A 16,087-nucleotide genomic window follows, 5' to 3' on the forward strand; every position below is an offset into this window, starting at 1 on the left:
GTTTCTTAACTAATAGCATAACCCCTCCTCCCTTTCTATCCTGTCTATCCTTTTTGTAGACGTTGTACTCCCCAAATTCCAGTTCTGCATTCCTTATATCTGTGTGACACCATGTCTCTGATATTCCAACATTATTCGCCTTTGATGCTTTGAGCAATACCTCAAATTCATCAAATTTATTTACCAAACTCCTAGCATTGGTGTACACGTAAGTATACATGCACCTCTTTCTATATAATAATAGCACACTGTCTCTGTCACAACATACAATTATATGTTGGAATTTGGATTATTGTTTATCAAAAATTTTTTATTAAGGAGAGCATTGATGAGATTAATGCCACTATTAATAAAGCATGATATTAGACCTTAAAATGGGTGTTTTTCTTTCTTTCTTTCTTTTTTTTTTTTTATTTAGAATGACCAAGGTTAAAGCAGATCTCTTTAAAAGTGTGAAGTTTTGTTTAATTGAAGATGGCGATAATACTGACACGGTGAGTTCTATCTGTATAGTTCCTATAATATTTATAAAAAATTATACAAAAATTTTAAATCTATAAGCAACATTAAAAATGCACTTTGTTTGGGTGCACATCTGTAGCCAGGTGGGCAGGAGCAGCAGTGCATAGCACATGCTTCTTGATTAGACCGGGGTTCGAGCCCGTGACCACCAAATACGGAGGATGTGGAAAGGTCAGGGAATGACCACCGCATATCCCCAGAGCAATATGGCCTTAGTTGCTAATGCTCCTGAAAAACCAAATAACAACAGCACTTTGTTTGGACAAAAATGATTCTGACCAGTTGTAATTTTGGTTGTGTTTAATAATTTGTAGTATTGGCTATTTAAAATTTTTTTTATGTTTAAACTCATTGCAAGAGATAATATTCCTAGCATTATCTTCTCTCTCTAGTACCCAGAGATTTGATTGTGTATAAGTAGGGTATACAAAGTGTTCAGCTAGATTCATGCACAGACTAGAAGTTTTGCTTCTGTTCTGCACTATTTGATTGATCTCTTATACTTGGAACATTATCTGCAGGTCAGTATAAGTTTGTTAAGGAGGGGACTGCCCACCCATCATCTGATAAGAGGCAAATAAGTCTTTAAACAGCTGTCAAATGTGTGCCCTTAGTTTTAGACAAATAGTGAATTTACCTCTTTGATGTTTGTATTTGTATAAAGTGATACTAGCAGTTTAGGTTGATTCGTGGATAATGGTATTATTTCTAATCTGAGTATAAACACCAACATTTTAAGCTGATTATTGGCTTCTGTCACAGGAAAGACTAAAGTGTCTCCAGAGAAAACTGAATACAGAAATATGTACATTTTATAATTTTTGTAGCATCCTTAAGTTGTTGTATGTACTGACTGAATTTTGCACTTCAACTTTAGAACCTTATAAATAGGATTTCCATTATTTTATTTATTTATTTATATTTTTCCTTCTCTAGTCAGGCGCCTCCGTAGCCAGGTGGGAAGGAGCAGCAGTGTGTAGCACACACTTCTTGATTAGACCGGGGTTCGAGCCCGTCACCACCAAATATGGAGAATGCGGAAAGGTCATGGAATGACCACCGTATATCCCGGAGCAATATGGCCTTAGTTGCTAATGCTCCTAAAAAAAAAAAAACAAAATAAAAAAAAAAAAACCTTCTCTAGTCAACAAGATTTTTCAAGCCAAAAATACAGAGAGATTGTAAAATTGTTGATGATTTTAAACAGCAGTTGCATAAAAACAAGATCTGATTATTGAAAAAGTATACTAAACAACTTGCACAAACGCAAGATTTTATTTCTGAAAATAAATAAAATAATGAAGTTCAAGTTAGTGGGCAAATCTTGACCATGAGAATCATGTGTTAGACCTATGATTGTATAGTGTTTTTAGGGCTTTAAATTTGTATTGTTTTGTAACACCCTTTGGCTTTTTTTGTTTTTTATAACAAATAAAAACCTCATCACATTTGTGGTTTAAATTAGTTTAGTGATGATAACTGGGTGTGTGACTATGCTTTTCTGGTAGATGTTAGAGGATCCAAAAATATACTGTATTTGACATCATATAAGACACATAGGTATGTATATAGGATGCAGCCCCATTTTAGAAAGGAAAATTAAGAAAAAAAAGTTTTTGTGTATTTAAGCATTTAATATTTATTCTAATGTGTGTAGTAGAAAAAAGCTCAACCTAAACATGTGATCAGAACAGCAAGAAAAATACTAATACTCTACAATAATATATTATTTAATTATTATGATTAATTTTCCAATACAGCAATTTAAAAGAGAAATAAAAGAATCTTAGCTACATAGAAAATATTTTATATAAAGCAAACTACCACTAGAATTGAAAATGAACAAAAAGACAGTGAGGGAATGGTAAAAAACATTAGTGTTGCTCTGCAAAGGGAAAGTTCAGTCATTTTGAAAACCAAAAAAATCATCCCCTTCAAATCCTAAAAACTCTTCCTCGCTAATGTTGCTATCACTGTCTTCAAATAACGCAGTGTCTTCAGTGCCATCAAGGGCATTACTAATTCCAGTCTTCTTGAAAGACTATAATTATTTTACCACTTATATTTTTCCAAGATTCCTTTACCCATTCATACACCTGTGCAATGGTGAACCTCTTCATTCTTCCTGTAGGTATGAGGTCATGATTGGGTTCTCCCATCCATTTGTTCCACTGTTCTCTCATATTTTGCTTTATTGGCTTGTTTATGGACACACCAGAGGCTGCAGTTGGCTTGTCAGTCCACCAGGAATGATAACTAATTGTGTATTCAATTCCCTCACCCTCTTTTTAATGACTTCAGTTCTTTGGACTCTGAACTGATCCCAAATGAGAAGAGATGGCTTCCTTAAGAGACCACCAGGACGCCATGCCCAAATTTTTTGGAGCCATAAATTCATTCCAGATTCATCCATCCATATTTTTGGATGAACATGAACAAATACACTTTCTGGAATTTTTTCCTTAGGTGGAGTTTTTCTTTTAAATATTAAAAATGGTGGTAGTTTTTTGCTATCAGCACAGTAGGCCGAAACTGCTGTGTAATGTGTTTTCTCATGCCTGATGATTTTTATTGACACCGTTTTAGACCCTTTTGATATTCACAGTTTTGTTGGATGGTGCATCAAAAGTTAGTGGGACCTCATCCGTATTTCTTTTTTGGCCAAGTTCAAAAGAAGTTTGTTTTCGTGCCTTTATTACAAAATTATGGAATTACAGTATTTTTTTCTTCATAATATGTTGGTAATTTTTGTGCAATTGATTTTTTTGTACGCATTGATAAACCATGCCTTTGCATGAATCGGTAATACCAACATTCTGTTCCAGAAAAATTCGGAAATCCTCGTCCTTTTGCTAATATCCTGGCCTTATGCATAATCATTCTGGTAGAAACATTTCTTCCTAAATTCCTTTCGCCTACTACCCACTTTTTTACATCTTCTTCGGGTTCTGGCCAATGTGAGGCGGGATGACGAAGGTTATGTTTACTTTTTTTGCAGCTTGAAGTTCTTTTTCTCATTTCTGCCAGATGCATATCATTTTTTTCTGTAGGCAGTGGCCCAAAAAACTTTTCCGCAGCTCTGTTACCATGTTTTTTAGCGTGAACAATTATGTTTAGTTTATATCCACTAGTGTAACTCAACCTCTTTTCTCCTACAGCCATTTTATGAGGGTAAAATACTTTAAAATAATGTCAAACTCCAAGATTGAACAATATTATTGTTACGAAACGGGGTTCTGATTAAAAACAATGAAGAACAATTAACACTGTTCTTTATTTTATTTCAGTCACCCACAATGATTAGCATCAGCATTAGTAGAGGCATATGATGCAAGAAAGCAAGCTTATACAGCATCAGCAAAAAAACAAAACAAAACTTCCCATTTCTCCCATCTGGTCACTACAAATGTTTGGTTAGTTCAGCCTTAAATTTATTTAAGCAATCAACTACCCGCTGGCTAAAGTCAAACTTCTGCATATCTATTCCACAACTGTCTTTCCTCAATTTGAATACATGTCCTCTCAGGTTCTTAATCTGAGCAAGCGGAAGAATCCCATCAGCATTGCGCCTGCTCAAAACATTCAAGGCCTTATACACCTCAATCAGATAATCTCGCAGGTACCTAGTCTCCAGATGCTGAAACTTGCATATCTTAAGTCTCTCTTGGTAAGAACATCATTTTGTATTTTGTCCTCTCACCAATCTTGTTGCCATTCTCTGTACTCATTTTAACTACTCTACATCCTTCCTATAACGAGCCCTCCAGACCTGTACGCAGTACTCAAGGTGTGGACTGACCATTGCCTTATACAAAGGGATAATCACCTCCTTGTCTCTGCTAGCAACTGTATATTGTTGACAAGACCCCACGACCTACTTTTGCAGCCTGTATGCACTACTCAGAAAACTTTATATCTGACTGCACAATTACCCCCCCCCCCACAGCTTTTTCATTCTCTACTACTCTGACTGTAACACCACACAGTTGATACATTTCTCTTGGGTTACTGCTACCCATATGCAGTATTTGCATTTGTCAGTGTTAAACTTCAGTTGCAACTTTTCCAGATCCTGTTCCAGCAGTATACTGTCATTATTGTTATTAACGAAAAGATCTAAACCTCCCAAGCACTTCCTAATTCATTTCACAAATATACGTGGTCTCAATTCTAATCTCAACGATATCCATTTCCACTTGCAGTCTGCCAAACCCCATGTACTTTTTCTGACAGAATCTCAGTTATCGGCTGATTCAACTACTGCTCATCTCAGATGCCCAAATTATTCGCTGTATGATTCCTTTCGCCTCAAAGGTGGTACTTGTGCATATGTCCGTTTTGATATCCCCTGTCTTCTCTGGCTTAAAACCTCTCTACCTCATGGTGTCAAATTCATCTGTTGTCTCTACCATTCTCCCAACTCCACTAATCACTTGGAGCTCTTTGACTTCCTCTCTTTGCAACTTGACTTTCTCCAGTCCAACTTTCCTAACAGTGAGGTAATTTTCCTTGGTGATTTTAATGTTCACAACTCCAGCTGGCTTCTGTTTTCTAGTCACACCGACCCCGCTGGTCGAGATGCTGAGGCTTTTGCAATTACTAATGACCTTGGACAGATTGTTCATTTACCTACAAGAATACTGGACAATCCTAATCATACAGCCAATACGCTTGATCTTTTTCTCACAAACAACCCTTCTAAGTATGCGGTCGAAGTGACAGGTCCTTTAGGCACTTCAGATCACAACTTTGTGATTGTCTCTTCTCCAATGGAACCTTTATCTCATGGCTATTCCCAACCTCGTGTTGTTTGGCATTACAAGAATGCAAAATGGGATGACCTGCGAGACTTCTTTTCTTCTTTTCCTTGGTCTGATTACTGTTTCAAAACTTCAGATGTCAACGTTTGCTCAGATCGTGTCAGTGAAATTATTCTTGCAGGAATGGAATCCTTTATCCCACACTCCACTTTAAAATCTCGTCCTTTATCTAAACCTTGGTTTTTCAATAAATGCTAAGGCTGTTCAAGAGAAGAATGTTGCATATCATAATTGGCTTGTTTCTAATTCTCCAGTTTCATTTTCTCTGTACACCAAAGCTCGCAACAATTGTAAAGCAGTTATTAATCAATCAAAACTAGAGTTTGAACAGGCTAAGAGTAGAAAACTTGCTTCTTGCCCTAATGGTAGCCGAACATTCTGGTCTCTGGCCAAAGCTATTGGCCACAACTTTTGCCCATCTCTTCTCCCACCTCTCCAAACCAGATGGTTCTGTTGTCACTTCAGCCAAGATAAAGCTGACCTGCTAGCATCCCATTTTTCTTCCAACTCATGTATTAATGATCTTGGTAAAACAATTCCCACCATTCCCAACACGCTCCATTCAATGTCCCCTATGGTCTAATGTCAAAAGGATGTCAGAAGAATTTTGACGAATCTTGATGCTAAGAAAGCTCCAGGTCCCAATGGTATTTTTCTCACTTGTTTTCTCCACTTGTTCCCAAAAACTGTGCTCCTCAACTTACTCCTGTTCTTTCCCGCCTTTTTTCACTTTCTTATTCCAACGGTGTTTTTCCTTCTGCTTGGAAATTTGCTCATATTCAGCCAGTTCCTAAAAAGAGTGACAAATCCCTCCCATCCAATTATCGTCCCATTGCAATTACTTCTACTCTTTCTAAAGTAATGGAGAAATCAATTAACCGCCAACTCTTAAGCTACCTAGAAACCTTCCGTCTGATCAACGATCGCCAGTATGGATTCTGTCAGTGTCGATTCGCTGGTGATATTGTGGCTTATGTTACACATTTATGGCTTGGGAAAAACATACACTTCTGCTGGGTCCCTGGACATATGGCAATTCCTGGAAATGAACTAGCGGACAATGCTGCCAAATTAGCTCACCTTTCATCTGAGAACAAGTGGAAAGTGCCTCATCAAGACTATCGACCAATAATCCATGAAAAATGCACGCGCCAATGGCAGTTATTATGGGAAAATCAGCCAAACAATAAACTTCGAAGTATCAAGCCAAACCTTGAGCGATGGCCTTCCAGCTTCAGTTCAATCCGACACCAGGAGGTAATATTGGCTCGTCTGCGAATAGGACATACAAATGTAACTCATGGTTATCTTTTAAGAGGAGAGATACCCCCTCAATGTCATCACTGTAATACAATGCTCACAGTGAAACACATTCTGGTCGAATGCACAAAATATACAAGAGAACGCCAGATGCTTTGCACTTCAGCCACAACAAAAGATCCTACACTTACCTCAATTTTAAACAACGAAACAAATGTCTCAAGCATTTATAATTTTCTCAAGATAATTAAAGTATATCACCTCCTTTAGTTAGAAAAACTTTTTGGTCCCTTCTTTCCATTTTCTCTATTTGAAAAGAAATTACATGCATAGTTACCATATGCATGGCGCACTATGGCCATAGTTGCCGATGCGCCCAATAAATTCCGAAACAAACAAACAAACAACAAACAGTTACACATTTATGGACAAATTCAATGGAAAAGTTTGGTGAAGCACAAGCAGTTGCTCTTGACATCTCAAAGGTTTTCGATCATGTTTGGCCTAAAGGTCTTCTAAACAAGCTTCCATCTTATGGTTTTCCAACTGTTTTTTGTAATTGGTTATCTAGTTTTCTCTCTGATCGCTCACTGAGGGTGATGGTAGATGGCTCTCTGTCTTCTGACTTCTCCACTAATGCCGGTGTCCCCAAAGGTTCATTTCTTTCCCCCACTCTTTTCCTCTTGTATATTAATGGCCTTCTTCCATTGACTGGAAATCCTATCCATAGTTTTGCTGATGATAGCACATTGCATTCCACTTTCCATTTTGAGAAACCTTGTCCTGCTCAATCAGCTTCAACTTCTCGAAAATCTGCTACCAATTCCTTAAATGCCGATCTTCAGGTAATTCTCCAGTGGGGCAAAGACAACTTAGTTGATTTCAACCCTTCTAAAACTCAGTCTTGTCTTATATCTAGGCAAAATGATATATCTCTTTTGGAGATTACCCTGACTTCTAATCTCTCTTGGCACAAGCACATTACAAATATTGCTTCCTCTGCATTTAAAAAACTTGGTTTTCTCTTTCGCTCTTGGCGTTACTTTTCTTCCAAACAGCTGTCCACTCTGTATAAGTCGCAAATCCGCCCTGTCATGGAATATTGTTCCCACATCTGGGGTAGTGCCCCCAAAACCTCTCTCAGGCTTCCCGATTCCATTCAGAAGAGGGCAGTTAGGTTAATTAATGATTCATCTTTAACAAAGTCTCTCCACTCGCTGTCTCATAGACGTACTGTTTCTGCTGCATGCTTCTTCTACAGATATTTCCACGGGCACTGTTCTTCTGAATTGGCTTCTATAATTCCCGCTCTCTCTTTCAAAACAGTCTGAACACGTGCCGCCACCATCCAACATCCATTTACTGTCCATCTTCAAACTCACAGAACCAACTTTTCATCTTCCTCGTTTATTCATTCAACTGCTGTTTTCTGGAACAACCTTCCTTCATACGTATTTCCTGAAAATTACAGTCTACAGAAGTTCAAGTCCAATGTAAACAAATATCTTTTGTCTTCTCAACCTCGAACCCAATCACGGTACTAAGTACTATAGGTTCTAATACCTCTCGTGTTTGAGGTTTACATAAAAAACAAACAAAAAAAATAACAACCTTGCCAGCTTTTCTATCATCTGTTAACTTTGACATTAAGCTTTATATACATTCATCGGTATCATTGATAAATATAGAAAACAACAGTAGGCTGAACCCTGGGGGATACCACTAATAACATTAGTCCATGAAGAGTAGCGTCCATTGATTACCACTCTGTCTTTTCCCACTCAACCATCCTTTTATCCATTGTAGCAACTTGCCCTTAATGCCATACTGTTCTGATTTGTACAGTAGTCTTCCATATTCAACATTATCAACAGCTTTTCTGAAATGCAAGTACAGTAGATTCCGGTTATTTGGGATACATCGGGACTAATGCATTTTGGCCCGATTAAGTGGCTGCCTCAATTATCCGAAGTTTCACGTAAATAGTTAAAAATACAATGGACCCCCCGCTTTACAGTTTGGTTCCTGTACAATCAAATCACATTATGATGGACTCACCGTAGTAAAGTACCGGTCACTACATGATGTGTAGTAAGCAGTGGTCATTGGTGATAACGTTTGTGAATTGAATTTTAATTCTATTAAACAGCGATTCTAATTAGCAAAAATAGGAGGAATATTATCCACAGGCTATAAATGTAAAGATATATTAAGCACCAAGTTACCATTTATTATCTTACCAATTAAAAAATTAAATGATACGTGAAAATCGGAAGAATATACGTGATAATCGGAATAATTAATGCATACTGTAATATGTACATACTAACTAGTGACATTTCCGTTCACTGACATTTGTGGGTGGGAGTTAAAATTTAAAACAGTAAAAAGATAAAGTAATCAATAACAAAGAACACGACACACACAAATTGCAAGTAACATGATACACGCAAATGAGAATGGAGTAACAAGTTACGAAGCTTTAAAAATAGGAATGAAGAGAAGATTCTGAAAATTAATTTTTTATATGATTGAAGATTCCATGGAAGTGTAAACACACTTCACCATAATAACCCACAGCATTCCAGCTGTCGGTATTATAGCAAATTCAATAAGATCAAGTTTACTCTCAGTTTATGATAGATTGCACTAACAGAAAAGCCCAATAAACAGGTGACTGCTAATTGTTTTTATTGTTTTATGGGTGTAACTTCCAGAAATTTGACTGAACCACGTGGTAGGGTCGCAGACAATTGTAGGGTAATTTCCAGTGCTGCGGTCTCCTGCCCCGATTAAATGGCATGTTGTCCCAATTAGGCGAAGTAAACCCTGGCTATTTTCTCGATTGGGTTCTGTTTTTTAAGATTTGCCCCAAATAAACAGCTGCCCCAATTAACCAGTGGCAATTATTACAAAATCATTTAACTCCCTTTTAGAGTTTGATAAACATCTTGTCCTTCTTGAATAACTCTTCATGTGTGAATGTCGATGCAAAATACTTATTTAGTTTGGCAGCTATCCGAGAATGATCATCTACAGTCAACTTGTTGATATCAATTGAACCAATCTGATTCATCTTCTTCCTTTTAGAGTTTATATAAGTAAAGAAGTCCTTGCTGTTTTTCTTTGCATCCTTTGCCAAAGATTTCTTATAACCTACCTTTGCTTATGAAGGGATCCTCTTACCAAGAGAGGCTTAAGTTCTGCAAATTGCAGTGGCTGGAGACTAGGCACCTGTGCAGTGATCTGATTGACGTGTATAAGGCCTTGAATGGGTTGAGCACGCTGAATTCTGATGAGATCCTTCCACTTGTTCAGATTACAAACCTAAGGGGGCATAAATTCAAATTAAGAAAAGACAGATGTAGAATAGATGTGCGGAAATTTGCCTTTAGCTAGGGGGTAGTTAATTGCTGGAACATACTTCCATCTGTCGTTGTGGAATTTGATAGGTTGAATAAATTTAATGAGGAACTGGACAGGCATTTGGAGGGAATGGTGTGATTTTTTTTTTTTTTTTTTTTTGGCTGATGCTGCATAAGCTCATACACTTGCTTTCTTGCATCACATGCCACCGCTATTACTACTACTACTACTGCCTTTTTTGCGATTTAATTACAGACTATCTTATATCTGCCATAGACGTCTGTGTTGCTTGATAATTTATATGCATCCCATACTTTTTTTTTTCTCTGCCACAAGTCTCATTAGTTCATCTGACATCCATTTGGGTCTAAACCTAGAACAGTACTTCTTAATTGGAATAAAAAGCCTAGTAACTTCCAAGATTACTTCCTTGGATGATTCCCATTTAGAATTTGCTGTTGGTAATATCATCAGTAGGTCCCACTGTATAGAATTTACATCCCTGAGACCACTGTAGTCACCTTTATGAAAGTAAAAACCCTTTCCTTTACCCCTGATTGTAGGTACATCTTTAAGTAAATTCCACATCAGTATACTGTGATCGTTGCCACCTAGTGGTTCCTTTATCTGTAAATTCTTAATGCATGAGTAATCACTGCTGATAATCAGATCAAGAGCGTTACTCCCTCTGGTTACCTCTCTAACATGCTGCTGTAGAAAACAATCATCCAATAAATCCACAAAAGCCTTGCTAGTGTGTGAGTGACCAACCCACAAGTTCCAGTCTCAATATCTGGGAAGTTAAAGCCCTGTATTATAAGACATTCTGATTTACTGACCCACTTTATTTCTCTGTATAATTGTTCATTGTATGTAGCAGAGTCATTAGGCCTATAACAAACTCTTACCATCATTTTTGCTTTCCCAGTGCTTATGTCACACCAAACTGACTCAACATTGCACTGTCCATCTATGTCAACTGGATTCACATCCTTAGATTTTGTGTGTTTCTTAACTAATAGCATTACATTTGGTTACATTGCCATGCATTTGGGGAGTACACATTGTACTCTCCAAATTCCAGTTCTGCATTCTTAATATCTGTGTGATATCATGTCTCTGATATCCCAACAATATCTGCCTTTGGCATCTTGACCAGCACTTCAAATTCATCAAATTTAGTTACTATACTCCTAGAATTGGTGTACATGCAAGTATACATACACCTGTTCTTACTCTTAGTTACTCAAACACAGCCCATGTATTTACTTGTTCCATGATTACTCCCAGCAGTTCCTGAAATCCACAGCAATTTGTTTTCCGGGCTTCTGCTCATTCCAGTAGAAGCAGTGCAAGAATCACTCTGCATGTGGCTACTGTTAATCTATTAGTCTGTTAATTCCCCCCAAGTTAGCAGTTTACAGACCCACCTAACATTGCCTCGATAGCGTCAGTAAATATTCTTGCACCCTTTCTATTTAAGTGTATCCCAACCCTGTAGAAGCAGTCTCTCCTGTTAACAATTTGTTGTTATGATTATAGTCACTTCACACACAATTAAAGTTCACTACCGTACATGGAGATACACTCAACATCACGAAAGCCTGCAGAGAATTAACTGGCCTACCTGTCATGCCACCTTTTAAAGCATCTGCGAACTATTGGGAAACCCGGAGAAGAATCTTAAAGCTTCCATTACCTTCTAAGGCTTTTCTTGTGTTCCCTGGCTTATGAAACTTTTTGGAACTGATTCCAAACAACTCTAATTCCAAAAGTACCCTAGGGTGTTCCGTTATCCTTCAGAAACAAAAATATTCTGACTGAACAGTGAAATACAACCTGCCCGATGCCGATGAGAGAGGGCTCACTTCCGCATATAGGATGCAGGGTGATTTTTCAAGGCATTTTTCCGGGAAAAAAGTACATCTTATTTGCCGTCAAATACAGTAACTAAAATTTTCTCTTCACCTAAAATCCACAATCATGATATTTAAGGTGATTCTGTCAGTTTCCTTTCCAAACTAACAGGATATCACTGTACTTCATCAAAGACTAAAATCAGTGTAAAAGTAACATAATATACTTAAATCTAAACACTGAATAATGCAAAACTGACATAGGAAATTAATAAATACATTGATCTAGCATATGTTACTTTAAGAATGTTTGGTAGCACAACCTTGACGCTCTATCACTTAGCAGAGCACACCATACTTTGGTTTTTATTAATTCTGGGTGATAGTTGTTTTGATCAAATTTTAAATCATACAGATTGTTAAAAGTATTTAGCACCATTTAAAGAAGTTAGTTGTAATGCAATTTAACTGTATGCTATTTCTAAACTCTCAGTCAGAATTCTAGTTTTTTTTCATATTGTAAAGGTTAGTTTAATTAATAAATGTCTTTCCTGTTCTTAAAATATGATATGAAGTGTTTTATCTTAACAAACACTTAAATGTTCAGTACCACTCTTTGCTTCTAATGTATAGGGTGTTATAAAAGTATGTTGTGCATCAATACATCATGTATTTGTACTGCATTCCTTGTAATCTTTTATCTGCATGTTGATTCATCTTGGTTAAGAGTTCATGCTCTGAATTGTTTCTTTGCTAATATTTCTGCATTATGTTATGTTTTCCTTCAATTTGTCATGTGTCCATGGGCTGTTTTGTTTTTTTGTCTCAGATTTTCTCATAGAAAGAAATGAAGGTAACTGTTACAGTGTGGCCTGGCTCGGTTTCAGACAGCAGCTTCCGCTCAGTCGGAGGGTGGGGGGGGGGGTGTTCTAATTATTCAACTCAAAAAGAAGAACACTTCATCACTGAGACAGAAACAGTAATCGGATTCTTTATCTGCATTGGCACTGCTCATTGTCATAACTCTGCAGTTCTCGAACTCTGCATATTTTTATGGATAAAATTATTCCTCTTTGGCAGTCAGTACAGAGCTTTAACTGACTCTTATAGAACCAATGCATTTGCATTTCTTGTGGATCAAATCCACAAGAAATGTTTGGATGTTTGTTTCTAGATTCTGGATCCAGAGTTTGTTTGAATGTTTGAAAACACTTAGAGCAAGACTTGTCTGTAATTCCCTTGCTCTCTTTAAAACTTTGGTTTCGAGATAGGGTTAGAATTTGCCATAGACTTGCTAACCTCTAGCATCAGCATGCAGTAATATCAGCTGAATTTTCTTGTGCACTGTGTTAATTTTAATTTTTACTACTGAATCTGTACCAATAGAGTAGCATAAAATAACAAATAATCGAATTGTTGACAGCTAACACAACCGAACTAGTGATCTCACAACCAACTGGCTGCTACTAATATCACAATCGGTGGCTGCCACTGTATCTTGCGATCACCGGAGGTTTTAAATATATTAGTATTAAATTAAGTTACTAGTTGGTGAAATTTCCCTGTATAAAGAAACAAGTTTGTATGCCTTTCTCTGTATTGTCTACTTGATCTCCTAGTGCAAACAAATTTGGCACATCCCCAACTCTCTGCTTCATTCAAGGGGAAGATTGAGAGCTACGCTGTGACACAAAATTTTGATGCTTTTTGGGAGGAGTTGATGAAAACTTGATCATAAGAATTGTTGGAAAATGTATTTCAAAACAAACAGTACATTTTGCCAATAATTTTTTTTTAACTCCAAAATAATTTTAAATTACACTGAGTTATCACTGAATTATGACCACCTACCTAATACTTCGTAGGTCCTCCTTTTGACCTCAGTACTGCAGCTATCTGACGTGGCATTGATTCAACAAAATGTTGAATCAATGCCACGTCAAAAGCGTTCGGGAGGTATGGCCAACCAAGCTGTGTGTAATGCGGCTAGCAGTGCAGGCATGGAGGTGATTGATGTATCCAGATGCCTGATATGCTTTTCCATAGTGTCCCACAAGTGCTCTATGGGATTGATATCGGGGAGTTTGGTGGCCAATCGATATGCTGGAAGTCAGAACTGTGTTCCTTGAACCATTCCTGCACATCAAGTGCTTGATGGCTCAGCTCATTGTCATCTTGGAAGACACCATTGCCATTTGGGAAAAGGTGTAACATAGTGGGGTGTACACAGTCAGCAAGCAGTTGATGATAGCGGAGACCAGTGATACGTTGTTCTACATGCACCAGTGGTCCAAGTTCTTGCCAGTGAAACATGCCCCACACCATACAACCGCCTCCACTGGCCTACACTTTTGATACCATGCATGATGGATCAAGAGCCTGATGTTGTTGACGCCAAATCCGTACATGACCATTCACGATGTGGAGTTAATAACGTGACTCATTCGACCAGCACACCGTCTTCCAGTCTTCTAACATCCAACTTTGCATGCTCTTTGCAGGCGAATATTTTACGCCGATGAACCTTGGTTAGGAGAGGATGCCATAGGGATTGTCTGCTGGTATATTCCATACGTGCGAGCATGCCACACATGGTCAGACCAGATATTGTTCCAGGTTGGCCCATGTTATATTGGGTTGTCAACTCTTCAACAGTGCTGTGTCTGTTTGCCTGTACGAGTCATCAGACCCTGCACTCACCTCTAACATCCTTTTGCTGATCTTTGCAGTTTAGCCATCGGGTTGTTGTTTGACCATTTTGACACCAGTCCTGGTACACTTTAACTACGGCGGCGCTTGAACATCCCCACGAGTTCAGCTGTTTGGGAAATCGAGGCACCAGCTTGTCCAGCTCCCACAATCTGTCCTTTATCAAAGTCCGATAAATCTGTCCTTTTACTCATGCTTGGAATTTTACTACCTACTGAACCATTGACACCTTATCTATACTATGTAGGTTGGCTGACTGCTCACTCTCGTACCTCACGTGGTCAACGGGTCACATTCAGTTTTCATAGGGGTGGTCATAATTCAGTGATCACTCAGTGTATTTGTTATTCACCAGTGTAGTTCATTAGAGTGGATTACAAAGTGACGAGCCGCTGGACTGTGGGGGTGCTCCACTGAATTTCTTTAGGTAATACCAGACACCTTAACTGGTCTAATGTATTTAATAGCAGCTTTAAGTGTAATTAATTTCCCATTCAAGCACTTTAAGCTTGTGATCTGTTTTTCTTGTAGGTGCGGAAATTGTTGCTAGATGGTGGTGGAAAGCACTTTAATTACCTCTCAGACATTGTTACTCATGTGATTGCTGATAATCCAGATAGTCCAGATGTCAGTGAAGCTCTGGAACTGTTTGAAAAGCCTGTTATTACTGTAGGTACAAAAAATTCTTAAAAACTAATCTTTTTGGCCAAGTTTTGGTTTCCTTTATTTTAAAAATTTATAAATGTTGCTATTTTAAGATTTTCAATGAGGTTGCCACCGCCAGAAAAAAAAAAAAAAGTTCAAAGGATTTGGATTTTTGTTTAACAAGATTAATAACAATTAGTTCCATTATCTTTTTTTTTTTTTTTTTGAGTAATTATAACAATAATATTTTTGCTAAATTTCACATATATCAGCGTCCTTTATGGGCAGCTTGCAGATGACAACCAACAAAATAAGGTATGTGACATAGGGCTATGATTATCAGATTGCTCAATATTGGCCCATTGCAACCATGTGCATATTAGTATTATTAAATGAAGCAAGCTTATACAGCATCAACCAAAAAAAAAAAAAAAAAAATCCCTACTACATTTCCACAAAACCAGATGGAAGTTTTTTTCAACAATCAATAACTCTCTGTATGAAAGAAAAATTTTACACATCTCTCCTGCAACTATACTTCAATCAGGTCTCCTTTCAGGTGCCTAGTTTCCAAGTGCTGCAGTTTGCAGAAAAAAGTCTTTCTTGGTAAAAATACCCTTTTGTGTCCTTAACTAATCTTGTTGTTCTTCTTTGCATCCATTCCAACAGTTCCATGTCCTTGAAAAAAAACTCCAAACCTGTATGCAGTACTCAAGATGTGGCCTGACCATTGCTTTATACAATGGGATAATCACCTCCTTGTCCATGCTGTCAAAGTTCCTGTATATCATTCACAGAACCCCAGGAGCTGTACTAGCAGCCTGGCTGCACTGCCCAGAGAACTTCATGTCAACTGTAAAATTATTGTTCTCCACCACCTTGAGTTTTAGTATGTTATTTTGGAGTTAC

The 16,087-nt window shown here is 37.6% G+C and overlaps 1 protein-coding gene across 2 annotated transcripts in view; it reads left to right on the forward strand.

The window, feature by feature from the left end:
* LOC150085967 (uncharacterized) overlaps window positions 1–16,087 on the forward strand; it is a 229,765-nt gene that overhangs the window by 17,064 nt on the left and 196,614 nt on the right. For both annotated transcript variants that reach the window (XM_090374316.1, XM_090374317.1), the window contains exons 2-3: window positions 419–494; window positions 15,065–15,202. In XM_090374316.1, coding sequence (XP_090230442.1) covers window positions 420–494; window positions 15,065–15,202 — 213 coding nt within the window. In that variant the 5' untranslated portion in view covers window position 419. The remainder of the gene's footprint in view (window positions 1–418; window positions 495–15,064; window positions 15,203–16,087) is intronic.

Source organism: Mastigoproctus giganteus, chromosome 5, assembly GCF_048544385.1.
Source record: "Mastigoproctus giganteus isolate SK-2022 chromosome 5, ASM4854438v1, whole genome shotgun sequence".
In the NCBI taxonomy this organism is placed as follows: Eukaryota; Metazoa; Arthropoda; class Arachnida; order Uropygi; family Thelyphonidae; genus Mastigoproctus; species Mastigoproctus giganteus.